This window comes from Podarcis vaucheri, assembly GCF_965113315.1.
Source record: "Podarcis vaucheri genome assembly, chromosome: 3".
Taxonomy (NCBI): Eukaryota; Metazoa; Chordata; class Lepidosauria; order Squamata; family Lacertidae; genus Podarcis; species Podarcis vaucheri.
In genome coordinates, this window is record NC_138761.1 from 31,103,120 (window position 1) to 31,123,742 (window position 20,623).

At 42.0% G+C, this 20,623-nt stretch overlaps 2 protein-coding genes across 2 annotated transcripts in view; one reads left to right on the forward strand and one right to left on the reverse strand.

Moving 5' to 3' along the window:
* IARS2 (isoleucyl-tRNA synthetase 2, mitochondrial) overlaps positions 1–15,865 on the forward strand; it is a 33,341-nt gene extending 17,476 nt beyond the window's left edge. Inside the window, exons 14-23 of the mRNA XM_082217409.1 lie at positions 177–264; positions 5,477–5,585; positions 5,671–5,773; positions 10,260–10,385; positions 11,800–11,931; positions 12,895–13,001; positions 13,493–13,638; positions 13,984–14,174; positions 15,272–15,413; positions 15,544–15,865. Of these exons, the coding sequence (XP_082073535.1) occupies positions 177–264; positions 5,477–5,585; positions 5,671–5,773; positions 10,260–10,385; positions 11,800–11,931; positions 12,895–13,001; positions 13,493–13,638; positions 13,984–14,174; positions 15,272–15,413; positions 15,544–15,686 (1,287 nt within the window). The 3' untranslated portion in view covers positions 15,687–15,865. The remainder of the gene's footprint in view (positions 1–176; positions 265–5,476; positions 5,586–5,670; positions 5,774–10,259; positions 10,386–11,799; positions 11,932–12,894; positions 13,002–13,492; positions 13,639–13,983; positions 14,175–15,271; positions 15,414–15,543) is intronic.
* A 784-nt stretch (positions 15,866–16,649) lies between these two features.
* Positions 16,650–20,623, reverse strand: part of RAB3GAP2 (RAB3 GTPase activating non-catalytic protein subunit 2) — a 53,287-nt gene continuing 49,313 nt past the window's right edge. The window contains exons 34-35 of the mRNA XM_082217296.1: positions 19,824–19,982; positions 16,650–17,627 (exon numbers count right to left, since the gene is read on the reverse strand). Coding sequence (XP_082073422.1) covers positions 17,484–17,627; positions 19,824–19,982 — 303 coding nt within the window. The 3' untranslated portion in view covers positions 16,650–17,483. The remainder of the gene's footprint in view (positions 17,628–19,823; positions 19,983–20,623) is intronic.

The window sequence follows — 20,623 nt, forward strand, 5'->3', positions numbered from 1 at the left end:
GTTGACACTGACATGAGTCGCCTCTTTCAATGAGGATATAATAAAAGGTTATACTGTGGCTGGTCCTTTGTGAATTTTTGCAATATAGAATTCAAGGGGGTAGAAATGGAAGAAAAACTGATCTGTCTGAGAGTTGTGGAATCCTTAATTTCTTTATTTCTTTATTTCTGGAACAGGCTGGCGATGTCCAGAATTACGTACAAGGTCAGGATGTCCTAGACATCTGGTTTGATAGTGGAACATCTTGGGCTCATGTTTTGGAAGGTAAGGGGTGGTTTTAAATTCAGTTACTATCAAGAATTGTGCAGTTGGGCAATAGACATTCACCCTTAATGTCCACAGGGAGATGGGGAAACTGTGCCCCCCCCCCCAGATATTGTTGGGTTATAGCTCCCACCATCTCTGACAATTTACCAAAATACACACACGTTTTCGCTGGCTTTTGACACCTGAGATGCAAATTTATAGGGCTTGCCTTATTTTTGTGGTTGTAAATTGTTGTTTTAAACTGTTTTCAATGATGTGGTTTCATTGTTGTAACCTGCCCTGGGAGCTTAGGGTGAAGGGCAGGTAATAAATGACAGTGTTGATTATGTTGAACTTGGAGGACAATGTCTGAAAGTCTTCAGGTTCCCCAACCCTAGTTTAAGCAGTTGCAAAGTGTAAGTCTGCTTCCCCCCCCCCCCATGTAACACAATGTTGAAAAGCTGTTGAAGGTTTAAGTGTGTATGAATGTCATTGCATTTCATTTCCTAAGTGTAAGAGCTAGGTTTTGTGCGCTGCGGTATGTTAATCTTGCTTCAGGCAAATAGTGGCTTTTCAGGGTGCTTGTGGATGTGTCAGCAGCCAGTCCTCTGAATATTTGCAGAGGTGACATATATACAACAGAGGGGGGGGGCAGGGAAGACCTGTGTCTTCACCTTTATATGCTCCCCAGTATAATGGCAGAAAGGTGCAACATGGGATGCTGCTTTGAGTCGGAATCTGGTACAGGGCATCAATGCTTTTGAACTTTACACCCGGAGTACACAAATGTCTGATAACTATCTTGTTGAACTGTAAAACATGTTGGCCCAGGATTGTTGTGGTGGTGGTGTTTTTAATTTCCCAGCAACCCAGGGAAGCAATAGAACCATCAGCAAACAGTGCGTTTATTGAAGGGCTCTTTGCCCCTTGTCTTGAAACCATTCAGTTAGATAATAGTGAATTTTGTACAGCTCCCTTACAGTTGCAAAATCCTGACAGTATTCAAGAAACTGAAAGAGATGGACAAAGATGGTTTTATAACCAGGGTCAACACATTACATTGTGCATTAGCAGTGCATTCTTCCTTTCTTGTGCATATTTTGGTCAGGTGAATTCTGACGGCCAGAAGCCAAGTTTATAGCTGCTTGGAAGCTCTGCCCAATGATACCTACAAACTCTTGAGATAAGGTGTCTACCTCCAACATTCAGTGTCACCTGTGCAGTGGTCTGCTGGGCTGTGTTGGAATTGAAGACAATGAACCAGCTGACTGGGACAGCAGCTCAAATTGCCATTAAGCATTCAGGATCTTGTTTATGACTTGACGACTTAATATAATTACAGCTACTGAATACATTTTTATTTAAGAAGGCTTTCCCTGAAGTATGACCAGACACTTATGGAATACTGTATTAATTGTACAAATTTAAGACACAGTTTTATTGTTTTTATAGTCGGTATCTTTTATATTTTATCTTACTGTACACTGCCCCAGTAGCTTCTGGTTCTGAAACAGTTTATAAATCTGTAAAATACTAGTATTTTACGTCAAGCAGTTTATCAATTCTTAAAATAAGGAATCTTTGGAACTAAACTACTTGTACCTTTTCAAAAGCTGCAGAGAAAGCCATAACAAACAATACAACACCTTGAGTTAAAACCATTCCTTTTCACCCAGTGTATGCCTACAAAACTGCAAGGAGGAAGTTGTCCTGGTTCAACTAAAAATGGACATATCAGGAACTGGAGAGGAGAATCTTGCTGTATTCCTCTCACTGCAATACATTGTTTAGTCGTGGACACACTTTAATGTCATGGTTGAAATGTACTCTAGTATTTGGGAGAACCCTGCAGCACAACTCTTAACTACTTGCAGAGCCATCATTCATCGAAACACACACATGCAATACTGCGTTTTAGTTCTGGTTTGAGTATTCTGTATCTAGAAACACTGAATTAGGTTGTGTTCCTCGTGCAGAAGGATCTGCTTGCTTAAGCCAAGATTAAAGATGCCAGAGAAATGGAGCATCAGATAAAAACAGCACTGAAATCCGTCTGTCGTCTTTGTGCTAGCTCTCACCACACTAATGTTTAACTAAACGAATGGGATTGTTTTATAACAAGACTATCTGGTTAGAGCTTTTGTGCTGACAGTGGTAGTTTAAGGGAAAGGTCTGGGTAATTGTACTTAATCTATGGGTTAAAGTCTCCTATAATCAAAGATACAGAATACTATATTCCAGCAAAAAAAGGATTATTAAGAACCTATGTTCCCTAACTGTAAAGAATAACCCTAATTAAAAGCCTTCTATCCCATTTTTTTATGTTGTAAACTGTAGGGGGGAGAGGCAGATATCTACATAGAGATATGTGAGCAGTTAAGAATGAATTATTTTTTGTTTGCACAAACTTGGTCCAATTTCAGTCTCAAGTCAGAATTGTGTTTGAAAACATATTTTTCTTCTTTATTTTTCTTTGAACTATTTACAGGCCACTTTTTCTGAATACAACTCATTCAAGGCAGCTCACATTTAAAAAGTCCAACATAAAATCCATAATACAAAACACGGTTTAATTTTGGGCAGAGCAGTTATAAAACAGTATGTCAGTGCGTGTATTAATAACAAGAACACACACATATTGATAGACAGTTGATGCTGAATCTGTTTGAATGGAAAGTTTCTCTTAGGAGCACACATAGCAAGAGTACATTTGCCCCCACCCCCAAGGTGTTGTCTGCTTTTCACATTTTGTGAATATGTTTTCCCCTTTCTTTCCTTTCCCGTTTTTCTCTGTAAGGGACTTTACAGTGCTTTGTAGAGGCCCACGGAATATAGTTCTTTGGCAACAAAAATTCCCCCACAATGCACATACTTGCATGATACACTTTTACAGTGCAGTGCTATGCATTTGGACTTGATATCCCGCCTTTCACTCCCCTTAAGGAGTCTCAAAGCCGCTAACAATCTCCTTTCCCTTCCTCCCCAACAACAAGGTGAGTGAGGCTGAGAGACTTCAGAGAAGTGTGACTAGCCCTAGGTCACCCAGCAGCTGCATGTAGAGGAGCGGGGAAGCGAACCTGGTTCCCCAGATTACGAGTCCACTGCTCTTAACCACCACACCGCACTGGCATTTGTTTTGTGGGCATCCCACTTCTTTCAATGGGGGATTAATCCAAGTGACTTTTTACAGGAATGCAGCTTTGTCGAGCTAAAGTCTTTCCCCTCCATTTTTTAAATTGAAAGCTTGAGGTTTTCATCTTAACCATCTCCAAATAAAATCTCTGCAGGAAGTTTCCTGTGCCCTCTGGACTGCCAAAGTATTTCCATGTTTGCAGTGGGTGTGTAATCAGAGCAACAACATCCTGCCATTAAACCTTACGCATGTTGGGATCCTTGTGTGCATTGCATTTCACTGGATTATAGTGTGTGTGCCTTTGTGTGTGTATGTATATATGTATGTATGTGTGTGTGTGCGTGTGTGTGTTTATTAAATTTGTATCCTTCCCTTCCTTCCAAAGGAGCCCAGGGCAGGTTACCCTATTGTGACTTTAAAAAATGAAATGAAAAATAAAATCAAAACATAACATGTAAAAACAATAAAACGTCTAACCAAATCATGTCTCTGGATGGGCCCCAGACAGACCATTGGGTCATCATCTTGGGGACCCTTAGCCAATCATACCAGGGAGGAGAACTGGCCAATTAGGAGAGAGTGAGGATGTTAAAGAAACAGCTAGTTAGGCAGGATAAACCTGTTTAATTTCCTTAGGTGGCTGAAAAGGATTTAGGAAGGGGCTAGAGGTGCTTTTATGTGAAAAGGAAAAGTGGATAGCCATTCTAGAAGGAGATAGTTTTAATAGAAACTCTTCTGTTGCGGAGAATTATAAGTAAAGTTCTTGTTCAAATGTGAAACAGTGTTTCTGACAGAAAATAAGTGCAGTGGTACCTCGGGTTACATACACTTGAGGTTACATATGCTTCAGGTTACAGACTCTGCTAACCCAGAAATGGTACCTTGGGTTAAGAACTTTGCTTCAGGATGAGACCAGAAATCGTGCTCCGGCAGCGCAGCAGTAGCAGGAGGCCCCATTAGCTAAAGTGGTGCTTCAGGTTAAGAACAGTTTCAGGTTAAGAACAGACCTCCAGAACAAATTAAGTTCTTAACCCGAGGTACCACTGTATTGTGTCTTTAATAGTGAACTGCCAAGCTTTATCCTCCTTTCAGGTTTAGTCAAGAAAAATGCAGTTTTCGTTTCCATCATGCCTCAGCTTTAATTGATACCTACTTCAGGGAATGAGTTGTCACAGGAAGCCCCGATATCAAGAGTTCCTGTTTTAGGTTTATATGATGTATTGAATTCTTTGTTGTTTGAGGAGGGGAGTGACCAAGGTCAAATCACTCCAGACTTTGCTCCCATCTTCACGGAAGGAGTGTGTCACAAGGCCCGCTGAAAGAAGAAAAGCTTCTGGCAGGTGCCTACCTAATGTCAATAGGCAGGGAGTTCCAGAGTACAGTTGCTGCCACACTTAAGGCATGACTTTAGTGTATAGGTGTGTTACATAGTAAATCACTTCTCTGTGACCTTTGTCACGTTGTGCTTGTTACAGCAGAATTTAAATATCAAAATTCCTTAAACAAACAGCAGAAGGCTGTAAAAATGGTGTGACAAAGGAATCTCTGAAAGGAGTAACTGAATACTGCTGTGGAGGGGAAAAATGAAATGTTCAAAGTTCCCATTGCAAGGCAAATTAGATTTTTTTTCAAAAATCTGCTCCCTCATTTTCGTAGGTTTAATATGGGACAGAGGCCTTATGCTAGGGGAGAAAATGCAAGTGAATGAGGTGTCTTCTTGCATAAGACTTCAGGGATGTGAAAAGATGCACTGGCCAAAATTCTACCTTTCCCACTCCTATTCAGGTCACAGGAGGTGTGTCTTTTATTGAATCAAACAACTGGATTCACTCTTTTATTTGGGAGTAAGAAGCTTAACAGTACCTGCACTCTGAAGTCTTTTAAGTGTCTTTAAAAATGGTTAGATTTAGTATTTTATTTATGAGGCATGTTCAGATTGTGTGATGGTGTTGTGTGTGTGTTTTTAAAGGGCTTTGTGTAAACTTTGCTGTAAAGCTGTCTTACGGGTTACATTAGTATAACACGGTATTAAAGCAAAAGCTCCACAGCAGCTGAATTCCTGCTTTAAAATGCCACTTTTTTCTTGACTTTATTCAGATGCAGGTGAAAGGGCTGATCTATACTTGGAAGGAAAAGACCAGCTGGGAGGCTGGTTTCAGTCTTCTCTCTTGACCAGCGTGGCAACACGAAAAAAGGCACCGTTTAAGTAAGTTGATGCTTGGAAAGTAGTACATCATAACTATCTGTTGAACCTCTGGATGGAAATGACAGCGTCAGGGTCTTTCTTCTAGGGCGGTTATGGTTCATGGATTCACTCTTGGTGAAAAAGGAGAAAAGATGTCTAAATCGATTGGCAACGTTGTCGATCCAGATGTAGTCATCAATGGCGGCAATGTGAGTAATTGCATCGTTCCGTTCCCAAATCACAAAAATCAGTCTATTGGTTTCTCAGAGTAGCAATGGTAAGCACCCAATAGTTCAGCTAGGTCCGATTATTTACTGCCTGAAATAATTTGCTTTGCATTAAATCCATCCCCAGCTCAGCAGTTAGAGAAGAATTACTAAGAAGGTGGCGAGTAAGACATGTTCTTAGGGTACCACAGCAGCAGAGTACCCATTGTGCGGAAGGATATTTTTTTTTTTTTTATAATCATATTTATTAAAATTTCCAATAATAACAGAATAGGAAAATAAGAAAGATAAAGGAAAGAAAGAAAAAGAGAAACTAACTTAGACCCTTCTTTTCATAACCTTCTTTCTGGGACTTCCTCCTTCCCCTCCCGATTGTATTCCCCTTTATCTAAGTTGGTTCCACAAGTTCTCATCCCCAATTAAACCTAATATATTATACTCATAAACCAATTTAAATTTACACCATCTTAGCATCACTCCTCGTCTTATAATAAAACAAAATTTTCCCCAAGATCCGCTCTCATTTCTTCCACGAGTTCCCCCTTTCTAAAAAAAAAGAAAAAACAGAAACGTAAAATATCAAAGTTATAAAGAATATAAGATAGAAAGTATAGAGAAATTCAAAAAGTTGGTTACAAAGCCTTTGGATTCTAAGGTTCCCCCTCCCTTCCCCGGTTTTGATTCCCCATGTCCATTTGTCTGTATGTTGTCGGCCTGGAGATCTTAAGTCCACAGCCAAATTTATCTCAGTCCATCATGCTGTTTTCTTCGGATTTGATTGTCTTAATGATGTTTAACGTCGAAAATCCAATCTAATAGAGGCCTTTAATTTTCTTTAATCTTTTGTTGCTCCTCCCATTATTCTTTCCGTGTCGTATTCAGTCATCTACTCTTTTATTTCTTGGTTTCTCAGGTTTCTGTCTTGTTCAGCTGTCAAAACATTCTTGTTCCAAAATTTAACGTCTCTACAGAGGTTTGTTATTCAGGGACACAGACTTACGTCCAGTTCCTTTCTTGCTTCAATAGAAGATTCTATTGTGTTATAGTCACCTCTGTAGACAAAACAATATTTCAGTTCTGCAGCTTTCCCAGGAGATAAGACCTTTACACATCCCAGAGTAGTTTTCCACATACGACACTTGTAATGTCCCGAATCCCCTCTAGAGGGATTACAATAACTTTGTATCCTCTAATCCAAAAGTCAATTTGTTGTTTCTTTTTCCCGACAGTTTATATCCATATTTATATCAAATTGTAACAAAATTAACCAGCAAAGAACTTGTAGCAAAGTCCTCTTTATAATTTCCAGTTTTGACAGCTCCTTTGACAGCTGTCAAAATCTCCATCTCTCTTCGCCAGGCTGTCCGAATCGCCCCGGTTCCCAGGGGGGGGGGTTGCTTTTTCCTCACCCTCGACTCCTCTCCTCCAGCACAGTTCTTATAATTCACATCGTGGAGTTGGTAATTTTTATCATCAATAAGCTTCTGAATAGATCTTGGTTTCTCAGTCCTTGTTTTAGCATGTTTACAATCAGGGAGGGGACTGACTTCCTTTTTTGGATCCCCTCCCGCTCGTGCCAAATCCGGAAAAAATATTTTTTTTTTCCTCCTTTTAAACCCGGTTGCCCAATTACTCACGGGTTGTTGATCAGTTGTCCGAATTTCCTTTGGAAGAAGCCAGCGCTCTCCGCCGAATGGCATGCGGCTGCGCCCGGCAGGGGAAGCGGAGGACTCAAAGCACCACGCTACTCCCCGGCGCCCGATCCGTAGCCTTTAAAAAGGCTCTTTCACAAGCCGGGAGAGCGATAACGGTGCCAGCCGAGTCACCATGTCCACGGGATCCGTTCCCGTGGTTTCTAAGGGTCCCCGCGTCGCCGGCGCGGTAGGACCCAGCCCCTGCCGAGCAGACTCCCTCCGGAGCTCGGAGGGAGTCCGCCATTCGGCGATGGCGCCAACCCGGAAGTCCATTGTGCGGAAGGATAAAGTAGCAAATGATGGGCAAGTCCACTGCTTGAGACTTTGGAGAGCCACTGGGCTACAGGAATCAATAGGCAGCTTTCTATGTTCTGGAGTTGAAAGGTTTAGCTGAGAGCATAGCATGCAGGCTGAGTGGGTAGGTTAACCAGGATCAGGCTGGGAGGGAGGTAAAGGCAGATGCATTGGTGAAAGAGCTCATAGGCATAATAAACACTGACTTATCATTATGAGAACAAGTCTTAAGTGCTCCCACCTCCCCTCCTCTCTTGTGACTGCAAAGAGGAAGTTGGAAGCTGTCACTTCCACTTCAGATTAACCACAGTTTAAGAGTTATGTTCAAAGTGATAAAATTGCACTTAGCTTACCTGTGGTTGCTTGAAACGTGAATTACAAAGCTGGTTTTCTCCCCCAACTAACTATAGTTAGAATTAACTAGTATAGGATTTGGATACAGCATTAAACTGATTTAATTGAAATCTGAAGCGAAAGCCTCCAACCTCATATTTCACTAGAGGAGGGGAGGTGTGGAGGAGCACGAGTCCTAGGTTTGCTCATGTCACAATAAACCGTGGTTCAATTGCCATATTCACACCAGGTCTATATGTCCCTCAAATGTTGTATTCTAAGCTCACCTTCCACGTGAATTACTTGTGCCACATTAACGTAAAGCGGTCTCAAGGACATGGTTTTGTTACGTTTCAACTGTGTCAGCAAGATACTTTTGAGTACCCAAGCAACGCTCTTGTCTTTTGTATAGAAATTCGGTGCACTGGGTGCATCCAGCAGTCTCTTCGGCTTAGGTATTTTCAAGATCATGCATGTTGCTTTTATTCTAGAATTTCCTGTTCAGCAGGTTCTGTAAAAGAGTACTCGGAAGTTGTTCTGTGCCTAGTCCGGTTATACTGAAACTCCATTAAAACCTCAGTCTGCTTCTGATGGCTTTAGAGGGAAGGGGAAATATGGCACGAAGGTAACACTTCGCTCCAGTTGTTGAAAAGAGCAGATTTTTATTGCTGCTGATGGAAAAGCTTCCTAAAGTGTCTTTCTGAAGCTGAGCTTCCTTGTGTATCCTTAAACAGTCGTTGAAATACAGCCCTTGGCAGCCTCGCTTGCATATATCAATCATCATAAAAACAGACCAGTTTTATTGCTGCTTTACCTTGCTTATCAGTGCCTGTTCTGCGGGGGGGGGGGGATGGTTTTCATGCCTGGTGGCTTGAAGCTCAACTTGTGCTTGACTTATTAACATTTTGATCAACTGTTTAGCTTGTGTATTGATGTTCACTGCCCAGCTCCTAGCTGGTCCTTTGGCTGCTCTGGCTAGATTTGATAGACCCCGAATTTCTACTTTGCCAGAGCCCTTGGATCAGGGAATGTGGAGCAATCCCCAGTGAATTAATAAGGGTTCAGCTACTTGATGCCATACCATGTGTCAATGGAGACCAGGCCTTAAACATCTTTAAATGGGAATCAGTCGCTAGACCCTCTACCCAAGCAACCCTCTTGTCTTATATGGGAACATTTTGGGTCTGGTTCTTTGACCTTTATCAAACAGGTCTGTTCTAATGTATGCTTCACATGTTGGCTGAGTTGTTCTGTGCCACCATATCATTTGAAATTTAGTTCTGATATCAGGATTTGAAGATAATCCTGATATTTGTTCTGATTTTAATGTGTATGAAGGAACTATTTAGCGTGCAGGTTGGTTTGTGGATGTATTTTCCTGAAGTTCAGTGCATGCTACAGTTGTTACTCCAGTACTCTTCCTCTTGACCATGCTTAGTTTTTCTTTTTTGCTACTTATTATAGTGCAGTTCAGATGGCAGATGACAGTAATGAGTTAGAGGAAAATAGAAAAAGGAGGGGAGGGGAGCAGTTGGGGAGGGGAGAGAGAGAAAGAGAGACGAGAGTTCTTTAAATTGTTTCACTACATACTTGTAACTGAGTTGCTTATTCTGCTAGGGCTGCCCCATTCCTTGTTCAGTAAGGGGGATTCATCTTTTGGAGCAGACCTCCCAAAGTAAACAAGCACAATTCTAAACAGGAGGAGGGAAATTGGCTGCAGCTTTTGCTAAACCAGGCTTAAAAAATTTAATGGCTGGGGCGAGGGGAATTGTTAGCATGCTTGAGGCTGGCAAAGGAGGGGCATATCCGTCCACAGCATTCTACTGCATTTCTGTGCCAGGGGAAGAAATGGGGAACAGACCATCTCCTGCCTTACACTGAGTCAGACCAGCGGTCCACCTAGCTCAATGGCAACTCTCCAGGTTTTCAGACCAGGAGTCCTTCTCAATGATTGAACCTGGTGTTCTTGCCTAGAGAGAAAGGGGAAGAGAGGAAAGTCCTGTTGCACTAGCAGGAGTTGTTGTGCTGGCTTCCAGTAGCAGAATGGAGCTGTTGGCTCTCACCCACTGTGTAAATTCAGCAGGTTTGCAGAGCTAGTCTCTCTCTTTTAATCTCTCCCCCTACCCACCCAATCTTTACACTCACAGGACCACAGTACAGACCCTCCATATGGTGCCGATATTCTACGCTGGTGGGTGGCAGAGTCGAATGTCTTTGCGGAAGTTCTTATTGGGCCAGCTGTGCTTAACTCTGCACGAGATGACATCAACAAGGTAGGAAGCCAAGAGAATAATAACAACAGTAAGAAGAAAAATAGTGTGTCTCCTCTTCAGTAGGAGCCATTTCAGATTTAAAACTGTCAGTTTGTTTTGTAGAATGCATAACCAGGAAATAATGTTTGAGATCTTCTCTTTAGTTTCTGTTTCAGCTACCACTTGCTGCAGCCCAGCCTCAGATAACTTGACAGGAAAGGGCAACAAAATCACTTGCAGTGTGATTGCATTCAGCTGTTTGTTTGCTTCCTATTCTTATGGTAGAACTAGATGTGTTTGTCATGGAATTCTCCTCAATACTGATCCAGAGCAGAACTCCAATGTATAGTTAGCAGAGTAAAAACTTAAAACAAATTGCAGGATTCCCAAAAAATAGACCAGAGGCAATTGTATTTCATCCAGCAGAGCTACTGAAGACAAATGAGCATAATGGTCACAAATCTAATACATTCAGGATTGGCACTGTCCATAAGAAATCCAGTTGCAGCAGACTTAACTTAAACTTACAATAACTTACAATAAGACTAAACTTTAGTGCTAAGGGTACTATGTGCAGAACACCACACCAGAAGGAAGAGAGAGAGAAAGAGAAAGTGAAACCCAGGCTCCTTCTGGCCTTTTTTTAGTCCGCATGACCTTGACAGAAGAGATAACAGAACCAGTTTAAGCCAGCTGTACTCAGCTTCTCTGAAGGAATAACCCAAACATCATGAACCTTCTGCTTGTTTCTTTCACATAGAGAAGCTTCCTCTTGAATTAATTAGAATATGAAAGATCTCTACACATCAGATCAATACTTTCTGCACTAAGGGATGCAAACTGACAGTGTTGCAGCCAACTCAAGGCTGTTGTCAAAGCCCAGTGTCTCCTACTCTTCCCACTTGACAGGCCATTCAGCTGGAATTTTGGAAAACTGATGTTGCATCATGTGACGCGTGTGCCTAGGCAGTAAAGTCCAGCTACCTTGTGTTTGCCATAACTTTCCTTTCCAGCCCTAGGGCCTTGGCACTGATAACAATTGGGCAGTCCTCTGATCTGGTATTCCTCCATTGTATATTGCAAGCCACATAGAGCTTTGGAAAGGAGAGGAAGGGAAGAGCTGAAAGCATTTGGAGATCATGTGACTTCCTGACATGATTTCAAACTCCTTTAGGATCAGGGAGGATCACCTTGAGGTGATTTCCAGGCAACTATAAACAGTCCCCTTTCTTTCCACCCCAAATTGTGAAACAAAGCTTGTATTGGAAAAGTGACCAGATAGGAGTCTCCAGCATTCTCAAGGAATTAGAAAAGCCTCTGAAATGTTAATGGCACTATTGGTAGCAAAACCTGTTTTAAATTATTACTGCTGGATCATTCTGGATTTTGTGGAGTTATCCTGATTAATGCATGTTGCTGACTGGTTTGTTGATAGCTTCGGAACACGCTCCGTTTCTTGCTCGGCAACCTGGCCGGCTTCACTCCGGAGACGGACACAGTCCCCACATCAGAGATGTATGTAATAGACCAGTATATGCTCCACCTGCTGCAGGGCTATGCAAACAAGGTAAGCAGGGAAGGAGGGGCACTAGGAGTTATAAGTGCATACAGCAGAAGGATGTGAGCCTTTGAGCAGTCAGCTGTGTGAATTACTTAGAAGACAGGTTGGATTGAATCATATTTAAGCTAAGGTCCTAGTAGTTAGACAGTGTTTTGTCATGAATGCCAATCTGGAGCATAAGAGAGACCCTCCTTATGATTACAACAGGCTTGCAGATGTTTTTAATGATTGACATTTTATTATGTTTTTATATTTCGCTGGAATCCACCCAGAGTGGCTGGGGAAATCTAGCCAGATGCGCAGAGTGTAAATAATAATTTTTTTATTATTATTAAATAGCATTTTGTACTCAAAGCATAGAGAATTTTAAATATGAATTGGGGAGCCCCTAGTGGTCATAATTCAGCCAAGGCATTATTTATTTTTTATTTAGCACATTTGTTAACCGCTTCACAAATCCAAGCAATGTACAATGGGACAAATTTAAGATAAAATGCAAATTCAAAAAACCATTAAAACCATTCCTACAAACTCTGAATAAACAATAAAGCTACCTCTACAGATGCATAACCAGGGTTTCATAAATGACTCCCAGAAAACCTTTAGCAAAAACCTGTTCAGTGGGCACCTACATGTCATGATTCTAAGTGCCTGCCTAATTTCAGCAGGTAACCGATTCCAGAGGGCTAGAGCCGCAATGCTAAAAACTTATGTACATATAAGCAAATCAGGACTTTGGGGGCATTTCCCCCCGCCCTCCAGTAGTACTCCTGTCTTTAAATCCTGGAGGCATCTGATTGGCCACTGTGAGGAGCAGATGGGCCATTGGCCTGATCCAGCAGGCTCTCTTATGTAAATACTGGGCATGGAGGTGAGAATGGAGAAAGGCTCTTTCTCTTCCTGTGGTTTCTGAATCTTCAGTACTTGCTTCTTAATTTAGCTGTCTGTTTTTGTATTTTATTTTTTCAGGTTACAACAGCGTATAAGGAATATGACTATGGCAAAGTCATACGATTACTGCAAGCCTTCCATACTAGAGAGCTGTCTAGTTTTTACTTCAGCATAATCAAGGACAGGTATGTATAATCATGTACCCTTACCAATGCGAGTCTCCCTATTCACTATACCTTGGTTCCCTCTTAAGAAAGCTTGTCTTTAGGAAACCTCAATGCACACGCAGAGATGCACAAGCAATACATGAACCAGGCCTTTGTTCTTACTAGCTTGCAAAAGCTTCCATCATATGTGCGAGTGGAATCTTAAACCTGAAATTTATTTAATTTTTGATTTTGTGTGTGCTTCACTCCCCCCTAAATAAAACAGTGTGAAAAAATTCTAGCCATCGGTACCAAAACCATTGGGTTCAGTGCTATTTGTGTGTTGATACACACACACACACACACACACACACACACACACACGTATTAATTTGCCAAATGCAAAAGTATATTAGTTGTTTGAAATATAGAAGGGAAAATACTTGGACATTCCCAGTTTAAAATGGCATCATTCCAGCTTTTAATTCCTACCAATATCTAAAAGTTCAATCCCCCCCCCCCCATTTCAGACTTTATTGTGAAGAAGAAAAAGATCCCAAGCGCCGCTCATGCCAAACAGCTTTAGCTGCAATTTTCGACACGGTGGTTCGTTCTTTTGCACCAATCCTTCCTCATTTGGCTGAAGAGGTATTCCAGTACCTTCCGTATCAGAAAGGTAAGGTAGCTGGAGCTGTCAGGTGCTTCTTCACGCAGGGCTCTTGTATGTTATAGCCTTAGCAGTGTGTTTGAGAATCCCTGGGAATTCCTTTATCTAAACATTTGAAGAACTGTCTGTGCATTGGCTGGAATTGGCCTGCAGGCCCCCAAGAGAGTTAAACTAATCGTTTTAGGAAAAGATGGGAGTCTTTAAAATCTTGTAATATTGATGATCTAAAGCTAAAATATTAAGAGTGCCCCAATAAGTGAAATTTTAACTGACAGCCTTAGCTTTGCAGGGGTGTTCCAGGGTTGACTATATGAGCAGGTGCTTTGGGTATTAACCTTTTTCTTTCTTTCAAAGAGTCAGATAGCGTGTTTCGTTCTGGGTGGATGAACACAAGTCCCGTATGGAAGAAACCCGGCCTTGAAGAAGCAGTGGAGGGAGCATGTGCAATGAGAGATGCTTTCCTGGGTTCGATCCCTGGCAAAAATGCTTTGGAATATCAGGTGGTACTTGTGATTGAGCCTGGACTGCTCTTTGAATTAATGGAGGTAAGCGGGAAAATCAATACCATTTGTTCAAACTTCAATTAGTACAGTGTTTGGCTTCCAGAATTCCAACAAGTGCAACAAAGTTCACTCATTTTTGCAGCAATTTTAAAAGAATTTCATTGACCAGATGTTCACTTCAGGGCCTTAAGCAAGGTGCTGGTCTTTACTAGCACTGTGTTTTCAACTTTGTGATATATCACCAGCTAATCATTGCAATTTACTGATATAGCACAATGTCTGAAACAAGGATGGAGCCGTGTAGAGGCATTGGCTGGCTTCATGGTTTTTCCCACATTGTGATTTTTGCATAGCGCGCACAATATATTGCTAGGTCAAAAATTTTGAAACCGGTATCATGATATGGACTTCAAACTGGTTTTGGATGATATATCACACAGCCCTAGTGTTTACCTTTAAAGCCCTATGCAGCTTGGGACCAAAATACCAGAGGAGCGCTTCTTCCTATGCCAGCCTAACCATGTCTTGAAGCTTTTCTGCTGACTGTACTCTTGTTGCCTTGTCTATCAGACATAAATCCTTCAGCCACAAAGGAAGAAGCCTTTTGAATGATTTTCCTAAAGAGGCTTGCCTGTTGCAGTCTTTTCCACTCCTGGCTGAAACATCCATTTTTGTTTTTTTTACACAGGCATCTTAAATTAGCTTTACTCTGAATAATGGTTCTAATATACTCATTGTATAAATTTGTACACACTTCTGAAATTCAGAGTAGCTGAATTGGTATGTAAAAAGATTAAAATAAACAGCTGGGGCAGGGGAAAATAGTGCTATTCTCCAGCACTCTGTTCAATTCTGGATCACAACTAGGTTTGTCCACAGTATTGCTTGATGCTTTTGCTGTCTTTTTGTAAAGATATCTATCCATATTCTGCAAATTAAAAAAAGATATTTTGATGCTGTACTGCACTGAAATATTTAAATGTTTCTTTGATTAGCCTTGAATCTTTTTGCCACACTTGACATCTTCTCCTGCCACACAGTTTGAGAACCACTGTTTCAAAGGGAACAGTAGGGCTGGTAGGCTTTATGGCTGGACCTGGAAGCCACAGCCTTCTCTAAATGCAGTCATTCACATCCAGGTGCTGCAACACGAGGAGTGTTCCAGTACATCCCAGCTAAACGAAATAATGATGGCATCACAAACGACGCTGCTTAGTGAAGTTCCGAGAGACATAAGCACAGATGATATGATTAAAGGGACATTTCTGATCAACTTAGAAGGTAAGTGCAGAAGGAAATAACTGCCAGCTTGGCATCTGTTTGGACTAGCTGTACCTTCCCTTGTTTCTTGGGGTGGGTGAGCAAGAGACAGAGAGGTCTACCTAAATGTTGAGTCTGTTTCTTTCAATAGGTGGTGATATCCGGGAAGAATCTGCCTATAAAGTCATAGTTCTACCGGCTGCCAAATCAAAATGCCTGCGCTGTCGAAAATACACTGCGGATTCAGCAGACACGCTGTGTGCACGATGCACGGAAACACTTGGTGGGAAATAGCAACCACGTCTCCATGCTCTCTCAAAAGCAACCTGATATTTTGCTGACTTATTTCTAAGAAATGTGTGTAATGAGAAAACACACACTACTACTGAGGGGAGAGATGTTGGAATGTTTATTTGAAAACTGGTTTGGTGTATATACGTAAGCTTGTACATTAATAAACTGCTTGTGAGAGATGCCAGATGGTCTTTGGTGTTCTTAAGGGTATAAGATTTCTTAGTAACAAGTGGGTCCCCCTTTCTTGCTGGTCAAGGATTTCATGCTAACCTGCTGTCAATCCACCATTGTTGTTGTTGTTTAGTCGTTTAGTCGTGTCCGACTCTTCGTGACCCCATGGACCAGAGCACGCCAGGCACTCCTGTCTTCCACTGCCTCCCGCAGTTTGGTCAGACTCATGTTTGTAGCTTCGAGAACACTGTCCAACCATCTCGTCCTCTGTCGTCCCCTTCTCCTTGTGCCCTCCATCTTTCCCAACATCAGGGTCTTTTCCAGGGAGTCTTCTCTTCTCATGAGGTGGCCAAAGTATTGGAGCCTCAGCTTCAGAATCTGTCCTTCCAGTGAGCACTGAGGACTGATTTCCTTAAGAATGGATAGGTTTGATCTTCTTGCAGGGAATCTCAAGAGTCTCCTCCAGCACCATAACTCAAAAGCATCAATTCTTCAGCACAACCCACCATTAACAGCAGACAAACATACATGCCAGCAAGATAACTGGGTAATCTCAACCTGCACTCATTTTTCAATTATAGTTAAGAAGTGATCATGTTATATCCTTAGATCTATAGACTGCTGCCCACAAACCCTGCTGCAAATTGAACAGCAACTACATTCCCTCCTTTACAGGTTGATTTCTGCCTTCTGCCCTATGAGATCCAAACTATTCCTATTGCATCCACTGGAAATCTGTGATTCAAAGACCCAGATATGTGTTCGTACCTCATAAGACCAATGCACACCAGAGAAGAATGACTAGTTTATTTTTAATACTTCATATATTGGACAGCTGTGTACAGAAAGCTGAAATTTCAACACAGGGAACCTAGGGGCTAGACAATTTACAATATTTTTACAATAAACTGTACAACAATCAATGTTACAAAAAGACTAATGCTTCTACAGAACCTGATTGGCTTAAATTAGATTCCTAATTTTATTTCTGAGACTTTATCAGAACATCCAAGAGGCAGCTTCTGTTTCAAGATTTTGAAATTAACTTGTGCTCTCTGCCCTCCCAATGGAACAATCTTTTTAAGAATGAGCTGCCCCTTGCCCAGTTGTCCAAGCATGATGATTGTATGAAGTAATTATTTAATGCTGTAAGCCTCCACCCAGCTAGCTCCTTGCTAAAAGCAGCCAAGAGACTACTCTGAAAACCAGAAGCAACATACACGTAGGAGCTCCTGCTTTCTCAGCCTCTAATTAAATTCCTCTCAATTTAACATTTAAAATGCAGCAGTTGATTTTCTAGCACATGAAAAACTCTAATATGTTAATCTGGACGACAAAGCTGTTCTTAAACCTGAACTACTGCGCAAGTGCTTCAAGTTAGAAATAAATATTTAAGGTTATATAGACAAATATACAAAGATGATAGGCTGCTGGTGTTACCCACCACAGTAAGGGTAGAACTTCACATGGGTAGCATCTCCTAAAAGCCTTAAAAGGGTTAGTTTACAAAAGTCACTTGAAACCATTTCCCACTAGGTGGTTCTTCATCTCTACGTACAAGAGCCATGCACTGGACTTGTACATAAGAACGGTTCAAAACTAGCAGCAGAAATTGTGACCTTGCCATCATGACATTGCTTCCACTGCCTCAATTAGATTCAAGGCAACACTATACTGCCCGTGGTTTTCCGGTAAGTGTTCTATCACTTTGTCTACTAGCTTTGCGGTTGAGGTGATTGGCACATCTACATTTTGAAGATCCTGTGGGTCCTGTAGAGAAAGGGGAGGGGAAACACAAGTCGTCAGGCATTCGCCTATAAAAGCAATTTTCAAGCTACAGCACCAGGCAACGGAAATGCAGGATTTTCACTTAAATGCTTATTAGGCACCTTCCAAGTTTGTGGGTTATTTTCTCCAGAAACACATAATTGTATTCTAAAGCAATGAGCCTGGTCCTTGCCTATTTGCATACTCCACAAAAGCAACACTGGTGTCTGGATGCAAGGGGCGCTGCTACAAGTCCCTACTTAGCTGCCGTAAGGAAACCTCAGTGTTTGTGAAGATCACTGTAACACAGACTACTCCGTGGCAGAAGGGAAACCATGACCCTCTTGTGGTCAGGTGGTGGACAGTGCTGATGATGTCTGTGGCTGCCTGTGAGAAAGAGAATACATATAGGGTACAGAGCTCTGAACCTCTGCCTCCAGTGCCCCTCTTACCCACTGGCAAACCTGTTGCTTTAATCCACCATTAGCTAAGAACATCAATGAGACTACTGGAGGCCATGGCTTCAGCAGCAACTTTGATTCATGGCTGATTTGTTACATCTGGCATTGCACAACCAGCTGGCTGATCTTCAACTGCTACAACCAGAAGAGCAGAGCTGCCTGGTTGTTCTGGTGGGCCACAAAGAGGTCATCACTTAGAAGCTGGACAAGGGCACCCCCTTTCCCGCCTCTTTCTGAGATTTTGACCAGGGGGCAGGATTGTTTCCTTTCGTTATTGTGGCATGCATTTGTGTGTTTTTATATTGTGATCCTCGGATGAAGGACTCTATATAAATTTTATAATGAAAGTAATAATAATGTATGTACTTGGTTTAGTCACAAATAGGATTAAGTGCACTCTTTGCATACCCAGGGCGAGTGGTGGTTATTGGGTAGCGTTCAAGTAAGAGGTACTTAGAGTAGATCCATAGAAATTAATGAACACATGTTAGGTCCACCTATATCCAAGAAGGGATAGAGGGAGTGCAGCCCTGTTATTCTTCCTTGATCTTTCAAGAGCTTTTGATACCTGGCCTGACTGCTCTGGCTGAGCAGCAGAAGCACTGTATTACAGTGGTTTCGTTCCTACCTGCACAGCTGAGTCAAGAGAGTGGCATACAAAAGCCCTGTTGTAGTACATCTGTATACTGAAATACTAACATCAAATAAGGTAGTGTGCTCCTGCTCTAAGGCCATTCTTTTTTGTTCAAATGGCTGCTAATCCTAGAGAGATACAACCACCTTAGGCCCAGGGTTGGTCCTACTATGCTTTGTGAGCAAATTCCGTTATTTAGACTGCAATTATAAGGAGCCCTGCTGACCCAGGCAGGCATTAACTTCCAAGTTAAAATTTACTGTGGTTCTTTTTTTTAAGAAGGGGAGGGGGGTAGTGACAGCGAAAACTTCTTGGAGTCATCTGATCCCCACTACATGAGGTACAATGCCAGGCATGTCTTTGTAGCCAGATCTACAGTAGAGTCCAGATTCCATGCCACATGGCACACTCTGGCTAAAGATTAACAGTCATATAAGACACAGGAGTCACCTCAAGTACGAATCTTAGTCAGAAATTATTCATGCATATTAACCCACTCAGAGCGGGCATTGCTTAGAGCAAAGACAGCCTCACTTTGGAAACTTTCAGATGTGAAATGCTTCTATAGACATTTATATCTTTTTATACCAAGTGTATGAAGCACTAAGGGGCAAATGGGGCTTGTCAACCTGGGAAAGATAGCCCATCTAAAAGAAGGAAAACTCTGATCATAAACCGCTGCCTTGCAGGGTATCTTCAAGAGAAGAAAAGGCTAAGGAGTAAATCCAGAATGGAGTCCCCAAGATAGTTGGATGGTGCCTTATATGCCTCCTTCCAGCAACTCTTGCTGCCATGCTGTTGCCAAATGTATTGCTCTGCTTTCCTTTGGACCACATCACTGAGGCCAAGGGGCGACTTGTCATCTGAGCAGCCAAAGACCTCCATACACAATGCCCAGGCTTCTGTTCCAGTTAGATCATGTCGGTGCTGCTAACACGGTTTGACTTCACCCCCTTAGGTGCACTCCATTGTCCCTCGAGACAGACAGATGCCAACAACATAGTATGAAGCACTTAATAAACTTATGGACTTGGTGAAATCTTAAACACTCTTCCTTCTTGTACTATTTGATGTAAAAAGATGCTTTTAGTCAAAGGACATTACCATAGCTTTAAGCCATGTGCAGAGTGTTGGAGGCAGCCTGGCCAGTAGCTCCATGCCTTCCTTGGTCTGGGTGTGCAGTAAGGCGTAGGCAAGCCTCTGTCCGGTCAGCACCAACAGCTGAGATGCAAGGACTTCTTTGTCGTGTACTTGAAGAATAGCCTGAATATTACAGGACATGTTAACACAATCATATAAAAAGAAGAGCACTGGTATATTAAGAGCAGAACTTCAGTGTTCTACCTAGGCACAAAGGAAACGATTGACCTCAAAACAAGATTGGCAATGATTAAAGTCCAGGCATGTCCTAAGTCCGTTTCTGGGCCTAATCAGGCCTGCTGGTCAGTATAATCCTGCTCCTGTGGCAGTTTATTTCCTGGGGCAAAATCCTTAAAAAACCTCAACAACTTCAACCCTGAAAAAAAGTTAACAACTTTGGTCGGCCCTCACGGCCCTTCACTTCATCAAATCTGGCCCTCTTTGAAAAAAGTTTGGACACCACTGGATTAAACCAATTTAGAAGGGTTTGATTACAGAATTGTGGAGTTGGAAGGGGCCACAAGTATCAGCTAGTCATTTGAACAAAGCAGCACAAAAATCTTTCACCCAACATGGGGCTTGAACCCACAACCCTGGAATTAAGAGTCTCATGCTATCCAGCCTCTGTTGGACTTGCCTGAAGGGTGTTTCTGTGTGATGGCATACTGGACCCAGGTGGGTTTAGCTCCACCTATTGCTCAAAGGCAGTAACCTAGTTGCCTTTCAAGAAACTTTCAACCACCCAAGTTTTGCCAAGCTGAGGT